This window comes from Podarcis tiliguerta (assembly GCF_965153285.1).
Source record: "Podarcis tiliguerta genome assembly, chromosome: 7".
NCBI classification, from domain to species: Eukaryota; Metazoa; Chordata; class Lepidosauria; order Squamata; family Lacertidae; genus Podarcis; species Podarcis tiliguerta.
In genome coordinates, this window is record NC_139540.1 from 63,382,222 (window position 1) to 63,400,604 (window position 18,383).

Genomic DNA, 18,383 nt, shown 5'->3' on the forward strand with positions numbered 1-18,383 from the left:
GCACCCGGGGCAAGGCAAGTAATTTGCACCCCCCCCGCTGCACTGTCCCTCCCCCAGATAGTCCCTCGCTCTCTCACCTCTCCGCACCGCACTGCACACCTGGCACCCTCCCCTCCACAGTGGGCGGCGACCCGGCGGCTCGGATCGGATTCGCACAGCCAGCACTGCAGTGAGAGAGAGAGAGTGAGCCAGGTAGGGGCAGAGAGCTGCGAGTGCGAGCGCTCCCCCCCCCAGATGTTGCGCCCGGTGCAGCCGGCCCCCCCTGCACCCCCCACACTACACCACTGAGTATGTATGTGGACTGTCCCTGGATCATGGGACTCTTCTTCTTTAAGTTCTCAAAGCTCTTAACCTAGCTCAGGGTTGCCATCTGAACTAGTTCAATTGAGACTCAATCACAGTCAGTCCAGCATTCAAAAAAGAAGACTTTAGAGCCGCCTTGCCCCAAAAGGGCAAGTAGGCATTCTGTTTTGGTGACCACAGCCTTGCTTTAAGGAGCCATTTGGCACCTAGCTTATATATCTGAGTTCCTAACACGGGTGTCGCTGTGAGTTAAACCACAGAGCCTAGGGCTTCCCGATCAGAAGGTCGGCGGTTCGAATCCCCATGACAGGGTGAGCTCCCGTTGCTCGGTCCCTGCTCCTGCCCACCTAGCAGTTCGAAAGCACGTCAAAGTGCAAGTAGATAAATAGGTACCGCTCTGGCGGGAAGGTAAACGTCATTTCCGTGCACTGTTCTGGTTTGCCAGAAGCGGCTTAGTCATGCTGGCCACATGACCCAGAAGCTGTATGCCAGTTCCCTCGGCCAATAAAGAGAGATGAGCGCCGCAACCCCAGAGTCGGCCACAACTGGACCTAATGGTCAGGGGTCCCTTTACCCTTTACCTTTAACACTGCCCATAAGCCTCTAGCAAAGCCTGCTGGGCAGCACTGATTTGAGGCCAAGCTACATATTTTTAGACACTTACCTGGAAACAACCCTGAGATGGCTTTACGCTCACATTCTAGGCCAGAGATGGGGCACTTGTGCCCTGCCAGGTGTTGCTGGACTGCAGCTCCCATCAGCCGCAGTTAACATGGCCATTGGTTGGGGATTGATGGGAGTTGTGGTCCAGCAGCATCGGGAGTTCACCTGTGTGCAAATCCATTTGATTAAATTCCATCATAACTCGCAAGCATATGATCCCAGGCAGCCTGTGATCGCTCTCAGCTCCCCATGTTCCTGGAAGTCACCTTGCACCGAGGCCACTGGGTGCAGCAAAGAGCCTTGTGCCTTGAATAATCAATATAGAGAAATCAAGGGGTGTACATGGATGTATGAAGTGGCTGGCCCAGGTCACCCAGCCATAGGTGGCTGACCAGCCTGCTGAGAAATTCTTCAGCCAGCCTTTCTCTTCCTTTTCAGCTCATGGGCCACAGAAGCTGTGGCATGCTCTGTCAGCGCCCGGCTGTATTGCCTTCAGCTATCTTCCCCATCTTTCCCTAGGTCTTTAAACTAGCCAAGTTTCTTCACTCTCTGCCTCTAATGGAATCCTCCCCTAACCACCGCTACTGCTCCCACCCCCTCAAGTATTTGGACTATTTCATTCTGCTCTGCTTCTGCCACTTCAATCTTCACTGCATTGTTTTTAGGCTGCTGTTTCCTTTTGTGATCTTGGAAATGTGAAGTTGTTTCCACATTGGTTTGTGCTTTGCTGGCAGCGGGAGGGAGGAATTTGGCTGAGACTCACTGTCCTGAAGCGCCCCCTGCAGACAGCTCTGGAGCACTGCTGCTGAAACCTGGAGACGAACCCAATCGGGTTTGTTTTTCTAAAATACTTTGCAAGCATTCTTGCTGTTCTGCCATTTGCACATCAGATTGTGGGTGTGTATTTGGTCTTCTTGGGGGGGGGAGTCTTATTTGCTGGCTTCCCAGTGAATTGCATGTGACCTCATACCATGTACTACCATCGAATAGTGCCGTAGGTCTATTCATTTTGTGTTTAAAGGCCCCAGATTCAATCTCCAGGTACAGCTCAGAAAACATTCCTGTCTGATATACCCAAGACAGCTGCTGCTAGTAAGTATGGATCTGTGTTTCTAACATGAGGCACAGAGAACAGACGAAGTGCCCATTTATTTTGGGATTCCTGTTGATAAGGCGAAATGAAGGTGTCAGAGGTTACAGCCAACTTTAAAGAATACCATCCATTTGCATAGCCCTTTGCTAGTAGCAATTTGTTCAATAAAGTATGCACAAAAAGCTATCTATTCCTTGGGTTTATATAGCTTGTTTTATATCCTCTCTCAAATGTTAATGAAAATTTGCCAGGGCAAGAAGTTGTATGGCTAACAGGCAAACATTCAAATCCTTATGGATTCACTTACAGCAAATGCATACGTTTGATATCTTTCCACATGGTCGCCACCCAAAACTTCACTAACACTGTGATACTGTGTACACAATATCTCTTGTTAATATCTTTTAGTGGGCTAATTTATTGTACACTGCTTTTTCTTTTCTTTTCTTTTCTGCCTGGGAACATAAAACCTCTTGGGTGACTTTTACCTCCTGAGACTGACCCAGATGTATATCACTATTTAAGATATGCGATTCAAACATGGTTATTATATACAGGGTGTTTCATGTTTCTTTCTTTCTTTGGCTTGATCCTCAGCAATTGTTCACTTACAAAGATTTTGCATTTGGACAAAGGGCCCTTGGATAAAAAGAATTATTGGAGGCGCACTGTTATTGTGAACTAGCAAAATGCTGCCCATTATTCTCAGTGGGAGAATCCAGAAATCCATTCCGAGTGTGCAGATAAATTATAACTGATAGACATCTACAGGATGGGGTATTAGTGTGTGGAAATAGTCCAGATCCAATGACCCCCAGATGGTGGAGATGTCAGGCGCCATCCTGGCACCCAGGCAGCTTCACTTGGTCCCCAGTGGTTGATATCCAGGTGCAAAATGCTCCTGGCTAATTTCGAACACTGGGAATGGAGCAATGTTAGGCAGACCACTTAAAGAGAGCTGGTGGGTTGTACAACTTGGTAGGAATCAAATCATGCAGGCCTTTTTAAAGAAGTTCTTTGTTTTCTATAGCAGCCTTATTTTGTTCACTATTACATTTATATCCCACCTGTCCTCTGAGGACCTCAAGGTGACGTACATCGTTCTCTTCCTCAACAACCACTTTGTGAGGTATATTGGGCTGAGACTTTCAACCATACAGTGGAACCTTGGTTTTCGAACGTAATCCATTCCGGAAGACCATTCGACTTCCGAAATGTTCAAAAACTGAAAACTCAATACAGAAGCCTCAATACAATAGGGAAATTCAAAATGGAAGCTGTGTGGCATGTTCGGCTTCTGAAAAGCGTTCAAAAACCAAAGCAGTTACTTCTGGGTTTTTGGCATTCAAAAGCCAAAACGTTCGACTTCCGAGATGCTTGAAAATCGAGGTTCCACTGTATTAGTAAAATATAGTGCGTTATAACACTGTGACACCAGATGGTGCTGTAGAACTCTATGAATTTTTCCATTGTGAGGTTTAAATGGGGTTTTTCAGAGATTTTTTTAATATAGTAGTAGTAGTAGTGGTAATAATAATAATAAGTTGTTTTATTTATACCCTGCCCTCCCCCGCCAAGTATAAAACACCAAGTATAAAAACAATTGATTAAAATACAACATAAAAACAAGATTAAAATACAAAATTAAAATGCAGCCTCATTTCATTAGAAACTCAAATAAAAAACTTTTTCCGGATGAAAACATAAAATCTTCACCAAGGCTGTGTAGATGCAGCCAGAGATTGTGAATGGCCCAGGGCTGAGCAGGGATTTCAACCCTGGTTTCCAAACTAGTTGGTTCAAAACAGGATGTTTAGATAGTATTAAATAAGTTGTGGTGGTTGGACTCTAAGGCACATTTGGAGCAGATTTGCCTCTTCAAAGAATTCTGGGCACTCTAATTTGTTACAGGTTGCTGGGAGTTTTAGCTCCGTGAGTGGTAAACTGTATTGTCCAGAATTATGTGAGGGAAAGGGTGTGTTTTGAATGTGCTTTAAAGGTACAGTGTCTACGCAGCCTAGGTGCTCAAAAGTACAACTCTACTACCCTGGAATTTGAATTGTGACTTTTTGCCACAGCAGTTAAGGAGTCAACACTACAGAGTACTACAGTGTTTTCCTGGATAGTTGAAGTTAGGGCTGCCATGCATCCAGATTTCCCTGGACATTACCTGGACTTCAAAGGTGGAATTGACGGCCAAGGGGAATTTCTGAAAGGTGGTCCTGGAACTTAGACAAGTCAATCGAAACATCATTTTTTTTGGTTCAACAATTTTGGGCTCTTCCATATTGGTGAAGACCATTTGTACATATGCATTAGGCATGTACGCTGGTCTACAGGTTTCTCCTTGTTTCCTGGAAGTCTGTAACTTTCTTGAAGCAAACCAAGCGTTTCCAAAGGCAGCGGCTGCAGTTGCTATGCTGTGGCAGTAAAGATACTTTCGCAATTGATGCCCCGCATCAGTTGTGGCACATTTTATTGTCAGCAGTGTCAACAGTGCATTAACGGAGCCTGCTCAGAATCTTTGTCTGGCAAACAAAGGCTCTGACTCTTCAATTATCTAGCTGAAAGTAAGTTTTTGGCTGACTCGTTCTCCTTTGCAAGGAGCTGTTGTTTTTAATATGGCATGGGCTGTACACCCTGGCAGGGCAGCTTGCCGAAAAAGGAGCCAGTTTGTATCTTTTGTTATGAATTGCTTGCTTTTAAGTGCCCTGGTAAAAAGATCTTAATGCTGTGCTGCCAATCATTTTGAATTTACAGAGGTACCTTGGGTTAAGAACTTAATTCGTACCAGAGGTCTGTTCCTAACCTGAAACTGTTCTTAACCTGAGGTATCACTTTAGCTAATGGGGCCTCCCACTGCCACTGCACAATTTCTGTTCTCATCCTGAAGCAAAGTTCTTAACCCGAGGTACTATTTCTGGGTTAGTGGAGTCTGTAACCTGAAGCGTCTGTAATCTAAAGCATCTGTAACCCAAGGTACCACTCTACTGGGAACAAGACAATAGTTTTTTTAGCTGATATATGTTGTCACAGGGTTACTTGAATACATTGACTTTGTAACTAAGCCAGGCTTGCAAAACAAAGTCACACAGGTTACTAGTCCCCCCCACCCTCCTTTTTTAAAAGCTAGCTGTGTGCCCACAACAGTGGTACCTCGGGTTACAGACACTTCAGGTTCAGGTTACAGACTCTGCTAACCCAGAAATAGTACCTCAGGTTAAGAACTTTGCTTCAGGATGAGAACAGAAATCGTGCGGCGGCAGTGGGAGGCCCCATTAGCTGAAGTGGCACCTCAGGTTAAGAACGGTTTCAGGTTAAGAACAGACCTCCGGAACAAATTAAGTTCTTAACCCGAGGTACCACTGTATATGCTAGGCTTGAGTTTGCTGAAATGGAAAAAAGAGAGAACAAATATTTAGAAAGCTTCACTGCAGAGTAACCCGGATACAATCTTTACTCATATTACTAGTCTGAGCTAAGCTATCAAAATCTACAATATTTGCTGTGATGTGCAGTTTTTTGTGACCTCCTGAATTCTGCTCCAAATTTTGATGAAATTCAACTCCCAAAGATACAGCGGCATCAGGACTTGGCAATCCTGGAGAGAGAGAAGGAAGTTATCTGTCTCCAGAGTGAAATATTCCTCTCCCCTGTCGCATCCAGGGCTCCCCTAGATGACCTGTTTATGGGGCAGTAAATCCAGATTTGTTTGCACAAAGCTTACTTACTGGTTGGACTGTGTCCAATCTTTTTTGAGCATTTGCTCTGATTTGTTCGCAGGGAGGCGATAGGATAGTGAGCATTCATCCTGAACCCATTCTGATTTGTTTGTGTGGTTGGTTATGCACCTTCCTATTAAGCAATTGTTTAGTCCGTCCCTTTCACTGTGTTCCCCCATCTCTTTCCTTACTGTAAAAAGTCTGTTGTTGTTTTTTAAAGGGAATTTGTTGCACCAGGGCAACAGAACACTATCATCCACTTTAATGCTGCAAAGCTAAATTTCCAATATGCACTTGAATCCATCCTGCAAAACACCAACAGTCTAGAGGTGACCTTAGAGCAGTGTTAGAACCTCGGGTATATCAGCTAGGTGGCAAATGCCACCTTAAACCTAGGTTATGGTCACCACAACTTTTATTCACCAGGGGGTTGGACTAAATGACCCTCAGGGTCCCTTCTATGATTCTGTGAGCTCACATACCGTACTTTCCCATGTATAACAGCCCCCCTTGTATAGGATGCACCCTATTTTGGGGGACTCCAAATTAAGAAAATGGCCCAGAGTTGTTGAACTTTTTGGGGAGTAAAGGTAAAGGGACCCCTGACCATTAGGTCCAGTCGTGACCGACTCTGGGATTGCGGCGCTCATCTCGCTTTACAGGCCGAGGGAGCCAGCGTACAGCTTCCGGATCATGTGGCCAGCATGACTAAGCCGCTTCTGGCGTACCAGAGCAGCGCACAGAAATGCGTTTACCTTCCCGTACCTTATCTACTTGCACTTTGATGTGCTTTCAAACTGCTAGGTTGGCAGGAGCAGGGACCGAGCAATGGGAGCTCACCCCGTCGTGGGGATTCAAACCGCCGACCTTCTGATTGGCAAATCCTAGGCTCTGTGGTTTAACCCACAGCACCACTTTTGGGGAGAGGATGGCTCAAAGTTGTGGAGATTTTTGGGGGAGGATGACCCAAGGTTTGAGCTTTTTGGGGGGATGAACCAGAGGATTGACCAGAGTTGTTGAGCTAACCCATCACAGTTACAATTGCTAGCGTGGTTTGCTAACAATCACTCACATTTGCAAAATGAGTCTGCCCGATCGCCGACAGTGGAAGGAAATCGCAAGCCCCATTGCTGCAGTGGCTGCAAATCCACAACAGCCCTTGTCACAGCAACCAATCACGCATCCATTTAACGCAGCATCAGCCAATACAAAGCAGCCTTTGACTCAGCCAACAATCACACACCAAATCGCCAATGACAATCTGCAGCTCGCAGCTGCAACCAATCATCGGTCACCCCTACCCACTACCCGTGTATAAGAGGAGCAGTGTATAAGATGCCCCCAGTTTCGGGAGATTATTTTACAGTAAAAGAAACCTCGTCTTATACATGGAAAACTACAGTACATTGCTTGCTTCTTACAGCAGTTCACTTGTCCCAATATGCAAGAAGCAGAAACACACACAGAGGAAATGGAAATGCATTAACAATGGACTAAGGCAAAGGTCTTTAAACTGTGGTTGCCAACCTGCTGCCCAGAAGTCTCCACGTAGTTGCAATTGGACCTCTCCAGAACCAAATGCGCCTGGCGCCTGGCTAGTTTCAAACATTGCATTAGAGATCCCTTCGTCCACTTAGGGCAACCATGATTTCCCATGGTTAGGACTGCTCTCTTAGTATATAACTTTGCCCCAGCAAAGAGGAGTTGGAAGGGGACATAGTATGAGATTACAGTTGATGGAGGATGTGTAAATTTAGCACTTCCCTTTCTGTACACTGGACTGTTAACTTGGTGGGAAGTCATCTGACTTTCCAGTGAGTGCAGATAATACAGAAGTGGAGGAATTCTGCCCTCAATCTACTACTGCTGTTTTGAGAATTTGGGTCCAAACACACACCCATAAAATGCAGCAGTTGAGCATCAAACTCCATTTGTGAATATTCATTCCTCATCTCTTGATGGATCCGAATTAGAACTTAAACAAATATTCAGATCCCATTTATATAATGACCAAGTGCTACATATTTCCACTTGTGCATTCCAATCAGGCAATGTAGAATGCTGTGCTTTATTCAGAATTCATTTCTTTGCTATTCCGTCACTCAAAATTAATTCAGTGAGCTGACACTGTGTCAACATACTCAGTTTCCTCTATGGAAATGACTCTTCCAATTAGAAGAGTTTTGGCACTCACCAAGGAGACAGAAGAAAGCCAGTGAAATTCTGGGTTTACGAAGTCCATGGTTAAATTGGCACGTGACCATTAAAACAATCTTATTGTCTGGACCAATGCTTCCTCCATCAAATTACCCTACCCATTAAGTCTCAGCCTTGACAGAAAATGTCCTAGTGTCTTTGACAGTGATGAGAAGTGGCTGCTATCGAAGTATGCAATTGCTGAGATACTTGGTTTGTAGAAATGCACCCTGAAATGGCTCTTTACAGAACTCCTACTGTGTGCCGTGCTTAAATATAAACATGCATTCACATTGTATATATGGTAGTGAATCTGCAGGCCTTGCCTGTCTCCTGCAGCAAGATCTCATGTGTTCCCATGCACAGAACACAAGTATCTACTTTTGTTTTCCAGTTCATAGCAGGATTCTGTAAGGTTCTGTGTGAACAATGTACCTGTTCCATGCATGCAGGATGCCTAGTGCATGCAAAAGATGGTCATTGGATCTGGGCAAAGAGGGCACATCTTACCTGATTTTAACCTTGCCGAAGAGAAGCACAGCTATCTCTCCACAGCAAAACTTTCTTCATGCCTTACCTCTCCCCCAGCAGCAAATCTAACCCCCTTTCAGTTAGCTGTTGCTGGTGCTTGCAGAACATCCCACTATAACAGGGCTGGAGAATCTCGAGTCCATGAACCAATGCTGACTTGCCAGACCATTTCCCCAAACTCTGCCCACCAGCTGATGGGTGAGAGACAGACAGGGTTTTATCCCGTTGGGAACAGGATCACATAGCCTAGGGTTTATTCTTCATCCATCAGCTAATGAGTGACAGTTAAAGATCAGAGTGAGATTGGCACAATATTGGGGACTTAAAGCAGGGGAGACCTGCAAAGGCGTTTGCAGGTTTCTTTCTTCTTTCCTTCGAAGTTCCTGGTCTCAGGGACTTCAGTGGGGAAGAGGGAGGAGACTTGCAAAAGCCTTTCAGAGACCCATCTCACTGCAGTCTTAAAAGGAATGTAAGATGAACCCTGGTAGATCACATATAAGGTCCATCTAGTTCAGCAGTCCGTTCTCATGCCATCCGACCAGATACCTATGGGATACCTTCAAGCTGGAGCTGTTTGCAACAGTGCTCTCCACTTGTGATGACCAGCAATTTATATTCAGAGGCATACAGCGGAGGAGGAACATAGACATGGTGCCTAGTGGCTACTGGTAGCCTTATCCTCCATGAATTTGCCTAATCTTTTAAAGCCATCTTGAGCATTCTAAGAATCAGCTGTGGCACCCCTTTCCTAATTTCATTTTGGTCATGTGAATGCTTGATCGCAGCTCAAGACTACAGACTTCACAGCTTTCCAGCTTTCTGTATATTTAAGGTAGGCAACAGGGCACGTGAAAAGCAATTGGAAACTCTGTATATGTCTGTACATGTGCACACATGTGTTGGACATGGGTGGTGCTGTGATCTAAACCACTGAGCCACTTGGGCTTGCCATTCGGAAGGTGGGCAGTTCGAATCTCTGCAACGGCAGTGGCGTAGCGTGGGTTGTCAGCACCCGGGGCAAGGCAAGTAATTTGCACCCCCTAACCCATGGATTTGCGCCCCCTAACCCATGGATTTGTGCCCCCTAACCCTAACCCCCCAGATGTTGCACCCGGTGCGGCCGGCCCCCCCTGCACCCCCCACGCTACGCCACTGCAACGGGGTTAGCTCCCGTTGCTCTGTCCCAGCTCCTGCCCACCTAGCAGTTCGAAAGCATGTCAAAGTGCAAGTAGATAAATAGGTACCGCTCTGGTGGGAAGGTAAACGCCGTTTCCGTGCACTGCTCTGGTTCACCAGAAGTGGCTTAGTCATGCTGGCCACATGACCCGGAAGCTGTACGCTGGCTCCCTCGGCCAAAAAAAGGGAGATGAGTGCCGCAACCCCAGAGTCGGTCACAACTAGACCTAATGGTCAGGGGTCCCCTTTACCCTTTACCTTGCAAGTAGGAGACTCTTGAGAGTCCCATGGACTGCAAGAAGATCAAACCTCTCCATTCTGAAGGAAATCAGCCCTGAGTGCTCACTGGAAGGACAGATCCTGAAGCTGAGGCTCCAATACTTTGGCCACCTCATGAGAAGAGAAGACTCCCTGGAAAAGACCCTGATGTTGGGAAAGATGGAGGGCACAAGGAGAAGGGGACGACAGAGGATGAGATGGTTGGACAGTGTTCTCGGAGCTACCAGCATGAGTTTGACTAAACTGTGGGAGGCAGTGGAAGACAGGAGTGCCTGGCGTGCTCTTGTCCATGGGGTCACGAAGAGTCGGACACGACTAAATGACTAAAGAACAATAACCTTGCAAGTATATAAATGATCATAGCAAAAATGATATGGGAACCTATATAATCCTCAGGGCTCTGTATCATGCAGTTCTCTAAATATGTTGCAGAACTATGGAATTTGGTGGGATTCTGCATTTTCAGAATCTCACCTTCAAAAGAGCAAGTTTTTTTGCGTTACGGTTCTGGAGATTAGCTTGGAAGTATCTGGGCACTATCTTGTGAAAGCCCAGAAGAGAGACGTGAAGCTGATGTGGTGATTCTCATGATTACGGGATGACTTGGCGCCTCAGGATATTTGACTAAGCGTGATGACATTAAACATAGTTCCTCACACTTCTGAAATTATATGTAACAGGAGGCGGCTATGAGGTATGGAAGAAGTTTGCAGTTTCAAAGACGGCTGTTAACTGTAATTTCAAATGACAGCTGTAAATGCTGTAATCTTCTTTCAGACAAAATGCCCACAGAGAACAACACAAATCTCTTCTTGCTCTTTCAGCAAGTTTTACCCACGTAACAATGAAGTTGGGTAACATTTCTCATGTTTGACAGTTTGGAGACGGATACTCATATATGTCAAAGCAGTTTTATTCTTTCCTAGCTATCTGACCAAAGAGTGGCTAATTTTAGGTACCTAATATAAGAAGAGCTCTGGGGTTTGTTTACTTTTTTGCTCACAGGCTTGGAAGATTGTTTCTCTTGGAAGATGGTTTCTACTAGGGAGTAAACTTGGAAAGAAATTTCAGCGATTTGCTTATAAAGATGCCCAAGAGGACACTGTAGAATTTTGTAACTGTATGAACGCTACAGCTATCATTTCCCCCCTGAAGTTCATCATTGTTTTGAGAGTCTGGTCTAGGGGGTGAGGACCTTCCATCTCACTGGCCTCATTTGGCCTGTGCGGCCATTTCTACCAAACTCTGTCCACCTGCCAATAGTATGATGTCATTTGATGTCACCAGACAAGAAGGAGTGTTGCAAACAAATACACTTGCCTCTTATTCTTTTCAAGGGTATTTGCTTCACTGCTGCCATCAGCTTCACTGATGGCTATGTGTGTGCACTGTAATCCTAAATAGCTTTACTCAGATGTAAGCCCCTTTTTAGTGATGTATGGAAGTGAGAGCTGGACCATAAAGAAGGCTGATCGCCGAAGCATTGATGCTTTTGAATTATGGTGCTGGAGGAGACTCTTGAGAGTCCCATGGACTGCAAGAAGATCAAACCTATCCATTCTGAAGGAAATCAGCCCTGAGTGCTCACTGGAAGAACAGATCCTGAAGCTGAGACTCCAGTACTTTGGCCACCTCATGAGAAGAGAAGACTCCCTGGAAAACACCCAGGGTGGGCACAAGGAGAAGGGGACGACAGAGGATGAGATGGTTGGACAGTGTTCTCGAAGCTACCAGCATGAGTTTGACCAAACTGTGGGAGGCAGTGGAAGACAGGAGTGCCTGGCGTGCTCTGGTCCATGGAGTCACGAAGAGTCGGACACAACTAAACGACTAAACAACAACAACAAGAAAAGCCCCTTTGAGCTCAGTGAAACTCACTCTCTGATAGATGAGCTCAGGACTGCATTCGTAACTTGATTTGAGCAGTTATTTCCTCTTCCTATAGTGCTTGGGAACTGTAGTTCTGGGGTTGAGAGGAACTCTCAATAGGCAATTCTTTGCATCTCACCCAAATTTCGTCCAGAATTTGGCAAAGTGCAAGTAGGTGGGCATGTAATACATTTGTTCATAGTACTAGCAGGAGTGCCCAGCATCATGGGAGTAGCCAAGGGGGAGCAGGGGGCAGCCCCCCCCCAGATCAAGTAAAACAATAGAAATACATAACTAACTGACCAATCACATCGGTTCTGGCCCCACCCAAAAAAATCCTGGCTATGCCCATGCAAATGCTGCCTGAGATTTCTTAGAAACCAACAAACACTGTGGTGAAAAATAATAATGAATTTGTGAGTTTGGATCCATCATGTCCAAAATTGGGAGAAGTCATACCAAAGTCACATTTTGGTCTGCCATCTTGATTCAAAATGCCGTGCGGTATCTAAATGAAGACACAGTCTCTCCCACTTCTGGCAACCCGCTTGCTGAGTTTGCGATGATATCTCGAGAGGCACCTGAATGCATAGAGAACAGACGGACAGGCAAGCCATTTTCTAAAATGTATTGTGGATTAAGGGGCTGAAGTGGCTCTGAGCCAAAGTCTGTATAACTGAGTGTCCTCCTCCAATCCAAACAACCCATAGTTCACAGCTTGGAGATTATAGCAATCTAGAAGCAGTCAGAATGAGTATACCATGATAGCAGTGCATGCAGATCAAGGCAAAGATCTAATGAGACACACTTCATTGACCCCACCCAGATATCTGAGCAAGCACGTAACTATGACACAGGCCAACCTGCGGCCCCACCCCTCCAAAACGCTTCCACATTCAGTTAATCTAACCTAAGGGAACATTCTTTCCAAACATGCTGCTAACATTTGTTAGGGCATGCTTGTGGTTGAATTGCAGTTGCTTCTGTTCAACGAACCCTGGAAATTTCTGAGTAGCGGACACATTTTATTTATTTATTTATTTAAAAGCCTCCAGCAGAACTTCCGGAGCTGTTTCCAAAGATAATAGAAATTTCATTTTAAAAAAGCAACAAAACAAAACCCAGACATATTAAAAACCAAAAATATGCCCCCCCCCAAAAAAAAAAGATGAGGAAAGAAAAAATGCCTTTGACTGGTGCTGAAAATAGAACAGTGTTGGTACTAGGTGGGCCACTCTGAGGAGGTTCCAAAAATAGGGTGCCACCACTGAAAAGGCTTTTTCTCTTTCCCCCAACAGCCTTACCTCAATGGTCAGAAAGGCTGGAAAAGATTCTGATAAGGAGCCCTCACTGGAAGGGGCTTTTGCATTCAAAAGGGACCATTGGGATAGCCTATTCATCACATGTGCGTTGCGGTCTAGATACAGCTAGGACTGCCGGAATCTTAGGCAAGTCAAACTCAACAACTTTGGGGTTTGTCTAAAGAAAGTGCAACAACAACAACAACAACAACTTATTATTTCTACCCCACCCCCCGCCACTCTGGGTAGCTTTCAACAAAACATTAAAAACAGAATAAAACTTCAAGCATTAAAAACTTTCCTAAACAGGCCTACCTTCAGATGTCTTCTAAAAGTCAGATAGTTGTTTATTTCCTTGACATCTGACGGGTGCCCTCTGCCTGGTTCCCTGTAACCTCACTTCTTGCAGTGAGGGAACCGCCAGAAGGCCCTTGGCACTGGACCTCGGTGTCTGGGCTGAGCGATGGGGGTGGAGATGCTCCTTCAGGTATACTGGACCTAGGCCATTTAGGGCTTTAAAGGTCAGCACCAACACTTTGAATTGTGCTCGGAAACCTACTGGGAGCCAATGTAGGTCTTTCAAGACTGGTGTTATTTGGTTAGAGGCAGTGAAAAACAACTTTTGGTTTTTACTTTTTGAAATATGGCAACCCTAGATACAGTGCAATTGAGGGTGGTATATTGTGAACTGCACTGTGTTTCCCACCTGTGGCTTTTGGAGTGGAAAAGTTAATTTTTAGCACTTACTGGCTCTATTTCATTAATGGAAAAAAGTTTCTATAGGTGGTTTTGAGGTCACCCTGTAGGGAATTCTTGAAACTGCACTTGTGCCAGGTTGCAGTCTGATTATAAATAGGCAGCTTTCACTTAGAGACAACTTTGCTGCTTATTAGTGTCTCTAAGTGAAACAGAAATGTGAGTTATAACCTTGGCATATTACCCTCCCCTTCTTTTCCTTCAGGCTCTGTTTACTTGCTCCCTGCACCATCAACTAGAGTGACTGCAATTTCCTTGGGGCAGAGATCTGTACTCTTTTCTTGCTCATTTACTTCCTAAACATCTGCATCACTTTTCAGTCAAAAGTTCTCATGCTGGTTTGCATTAAATGCTAAATAAATTTTAGCAAAAAGATGGTTTTGCCAAATGATCTCAGGATGCTTGCATATTATATAGTTGCTTTTCCCTTATGAGGTAATCCTAGGTTATATGTGGCGTTATGCTGCTCTCTGCTGGATGTCTTGGAAATTGCTGTGGAATTGACATTTTCAATCTGTCTCTCCATATAGCAGTGCTTGGATGCATTGCACATGCGCTTGTCACAGCACTTCCTAAAATTTATTTTGCGTTTTGATTCCTGAGCTTCTCCTCTGCCTTTAACATCGACATCAAGCCAGCTTTACTTTTAATTAAATACAATAGATGCATACCAAATCATAAGACAATATATATAATTAGATACAGTGGTACCTCAGGTTAAGTACTTAATTCATTCCGGAGGTCCGTTCTTAACCTGAAACTGTTCTTAACCTGAAGCACCACTTTAGCTAATGGGGCCTCCCGCTGTCACTGCACCACCGCTGCATGATTTCTGTTCTCATCCTGAAGCAAAGTTCTTAACCTGAAGCACTATTTCTGGGTTAGCGGAGTCTGTAACCTGAAGCATAAGTAACCTGAAGCGTATGTAACCCGAGGTACCACTGTAATAGGAACAGATACCTTTTTAAAAAACCATTTCTCAGCATCACACACTAAAGTGATGAAGAGACAGAACTCAGGACAGACTATGGAGATAGAATCAGGCTTGACTCTCAACCATTTGATTTTACATGGCTGGTACAACAAGAGTAGAGAACAGGCTTCAACCTATCCCGGTATCATCCCTGGGACACGTCCTCATTTTCATATTAATGAGTGGTGTTCATTCATTCCTATGGCTTAAAATAAAACACATTCAGAGGTACTGTGACCTTCACACATATGCCTTTCCCTTATGGCAGATGCATTTCCAGTTCATGGTAACATAAACCAGTAATTAAAACACACACACGGAAACACACACATTTAAAAGAAGGCAATAACAATCTGATATATGCTCTGTGAAATTGGTTAACACTAAGTCTTAATTTATGGGACACAGGTGGTGCTGTGGGTTAAACCACAGAGCCTAGGACTTGCCGATCAGAAGGTCGGCGGTTCGAATCCCTGCGACGGGGTGAGCTCCTGTTGCTCTGTCCCTGCTCCTGCCAACCTAGCAGTTTGAAAGCACGTCAAAGTGCAAGTAGATAAATAGGTACTGCTCCGGCGGGAAGGTAAACGGCGTTTCCATGCGCTGCTCTGGTTCGCCAGAAGCGGCTTAGTCATGCTGGCCACATGACCTGGAAGCTGTACACCGGCTCCCTCGGCCAATAAAGCGAGATGAGCGCCGCAACCCCAGAGTCGGTCACGACTGGACCTAATGGTTAGGGGTCCCTTTACCTTTAGCCTTTTAAGTCTTAATTTGCCTCTAGAAGTTCCAGAACAATTGGCATTGATGAGTTTCCATGGAGGCGGCTGCTCCCTAGAGTAAGAGTTGTGACCCAGGATGGAAACATGGGGCAGGGAAATCGTAAAGGTCAACCAAGGGTTGGGAGCAGCTATGGCTCAGTGGTAGGGCATCTGCCTTGTGTGAAACAGGTCCCTAGCTCAATCCCAACATCTTGAGGTAGAGCTGCGAATGTCCTCCATCTGAAACCCCACAGAACCACCACCAATCAGGGTAGACAATGTCTGGCTAGATGGACCAATGGGCTGCCTCAGTGGAAGGCAGCTTCCTATGTTCTTAGCATCAGTGTGTGCCACGTCTAGGAAATACGAGGAGGCCTTCTCAGTGGTGACCTTGCAGTTGTGGAACTGTATGGACACTCTACAAAGCTAAAATTTAGATTAATTTTAGAAACCCTTTACACCTGACGTCTTTGAACCTCCCTTGTGCTGCTTTCTGAGTGTTCTGCCAACGATAGATGGAGCATCCATAATGCAATCCAGATTGCCATAAGACCTAATATATATCTTTTTAGACTCTCATTTGATAGTGATGTATGGTGGGCAGGCTTAGATGTAGCAAAGGTCTGAGGAATATGCATCATAGCCTTCTAATAAAATCAGCTGTCTAATTGATTTTTAGCCATGTTGAAGTCCTCAGGCTAAGATAGGTTCAGCATTAAATGTATACCTGAATGCATATAACTGAAGAAAATGAAAAGCCGGTTCCTCTATACGATGCTGTGTGTTTGGTCCCTCCACACCCCACATTCCTTACAGATCTTCTTTGTTTCCAGGACTAATCACCATTAAGGAGTCTCACGACATAGAAGCCAGGCTTAATGAAGTAGAGAAGCTCCTTAAGAATATTATAAATATGCCTTGGAAGGTAAGTGGAGCAGATGTGAAGACTTACTGATGAAAACCTGGGCTACCACCTTATAGGTTGTGGTTTTAACAGCTGTGATAAACTAGGTCTGTATTCTCAACTTCCCCATGGGTCGTTTTCCTTGTTTTGGTCTCTGGGCTTCTGATTCTTTCTGCTAAATAAATCCCTCATTCCATTCAGTTGCATCCATTCTTGGAATTTATGGAAATCCGTAAAAGGTAATAGGCAAATAGCTTCTTTTCATGTGAAACTCAATCCATTGGACAGCCTGCACTGGGGAAGGGCTGTAGCCTAATGGTAGCGCCATCTGCTTTGCATGCAGAAGGTCCCAAGTTCAGTCCCTGGTCTCTCCAGAAAACCACTGCCAGTGGATGCAGACCACTGTGAACTTGGTGGACCAGTGGTCTGATTCAGTCCAACACTGAATCAAACAGCCACTGCAATGATTGCCCATTGAAATCACTACCATTGCAATTTGAGAGAGACGCTTGGACGTTGCTTGCTTAACGCTAGCAGTTGTTATGTGTGCATACTGTGTGGGAGAGTTTCTTCCACCTTTCCGTCACCATTAAGAAATGCAGAAACAAATCCGTCCAGCAAATGCTGAGAAACGTCGTAGATCTACAGCTGATACGGAAGCAGGGCAGTCATGGGAATGGGGCTGATCTTCCCCTCCCTCTTCATAAAAGGATTTGACCCAACAGGAGTGACAGAATGTATCCAGTATGGTGCATAGCTCATGGGGGATGTAGGCTGGGTACCATTTACCCTGCCTCTAGTGTTCTCGTCACACTAGCATTGGAAGCCGCAAACTCATGACAGTAGCCACAATCTGCATCTATCCTGGAGCTTCTTGGGGGAAACTGCTGTTGGATGCGTTTTCTCTCAAATCAGCTTCCATCCATTTTGAAAACTTTCTAAAACTGGGCATGGTATGGAGAAAAGTGGATAGCGGTTTTTCTTCCTCTCTCACAATACCAGAACCCATGGACAACCCATAGGACTGAATTTTGGAAGATCTAGGACAGGCATAGGCAAACTCGGCCCTCCAGTTGTTTTGGGACTACAACTCCCATCATCCCTGACCACTGGTCCTGTTAGCTAGGGATGATGGGAGTTGTAGTCCCAAAACATCTGGAGGGCTGAGTTTGCCTATGCCTGATCTAGGACCAGGGGACTTGGTCCCATAGGAGGCAGTTAAGGCCACCAACTTGGATTAAAAGTGGATTAGACATGGAGGATAAAGTTACGGATGCCTACCAACCATCGTCAGAGGCAGCAATGCTTCTGAATATCAGTTGCTGGAAACTATGGGGTAAGGGGGGGGGAGAATGCTTTTGTGTTCATGTTCTGCTCCATGGTGTCCCACAAACATCTAGTTGGGCAATGTGAGAACAGGATGCTAATCTCGATGTACAGTGGTACCCCGCAAGACGAATGCCTCGGAAGACGGAAAACCCGCTAGACAAAAGGGTTTTCCGTTTTTCAATGTGCTTCGCAGGATGAATTTCCCTATGGGCTTGCTTCGCAAGACGAAAATGTCTTGCGAGTCTTGAGATTTTTTTTCGCTCCCCAACCCCTTTTTCTAAGCCGCTAAACCGCTAATAGCTTTTTAGCAGCTAATCCGCTAATCCGCTAAGCCTTTAATAGCCTTTAATAGTCTTTAATAGCCACTAAACCGCTAATAGCGCTAATCCGCTAATCCGCTAATAAGGTTGCTTCGCAAGACGAAAAAACCGCTAGACGAAGAGACTCGCAGAATGAATTAATTTCGTCTTGCGAGGCACCACTGTACCATTGATGTGACCCAGCAGGTTTTTCTTCTATTCTTCTCTCTAGGG

General features: G+C 45.2%; 1 protein-coding gene across 1 annotated transcript in view; it reads left to right on the forward strand.

Moving 5' to 3' along the window:
• The window catches only part of PXDC1 (PX domain containing 1), a 37,999-nt gene that overhangs the window by 6,262 nt on the left and 13,354 nt on the right, over positions 1–18,383 (forward strand). The window contains exon 2 of the mRNA XM_083449680.1: positions 16,451–16,542. Within this exon, the coding sequence (XP_083305806.1) occupies positions 16,451–16,542 (92 nt within the window). The remainder of the gene's footprint in view (positions 1–16,450; positions 16,543–18,383) is intronic.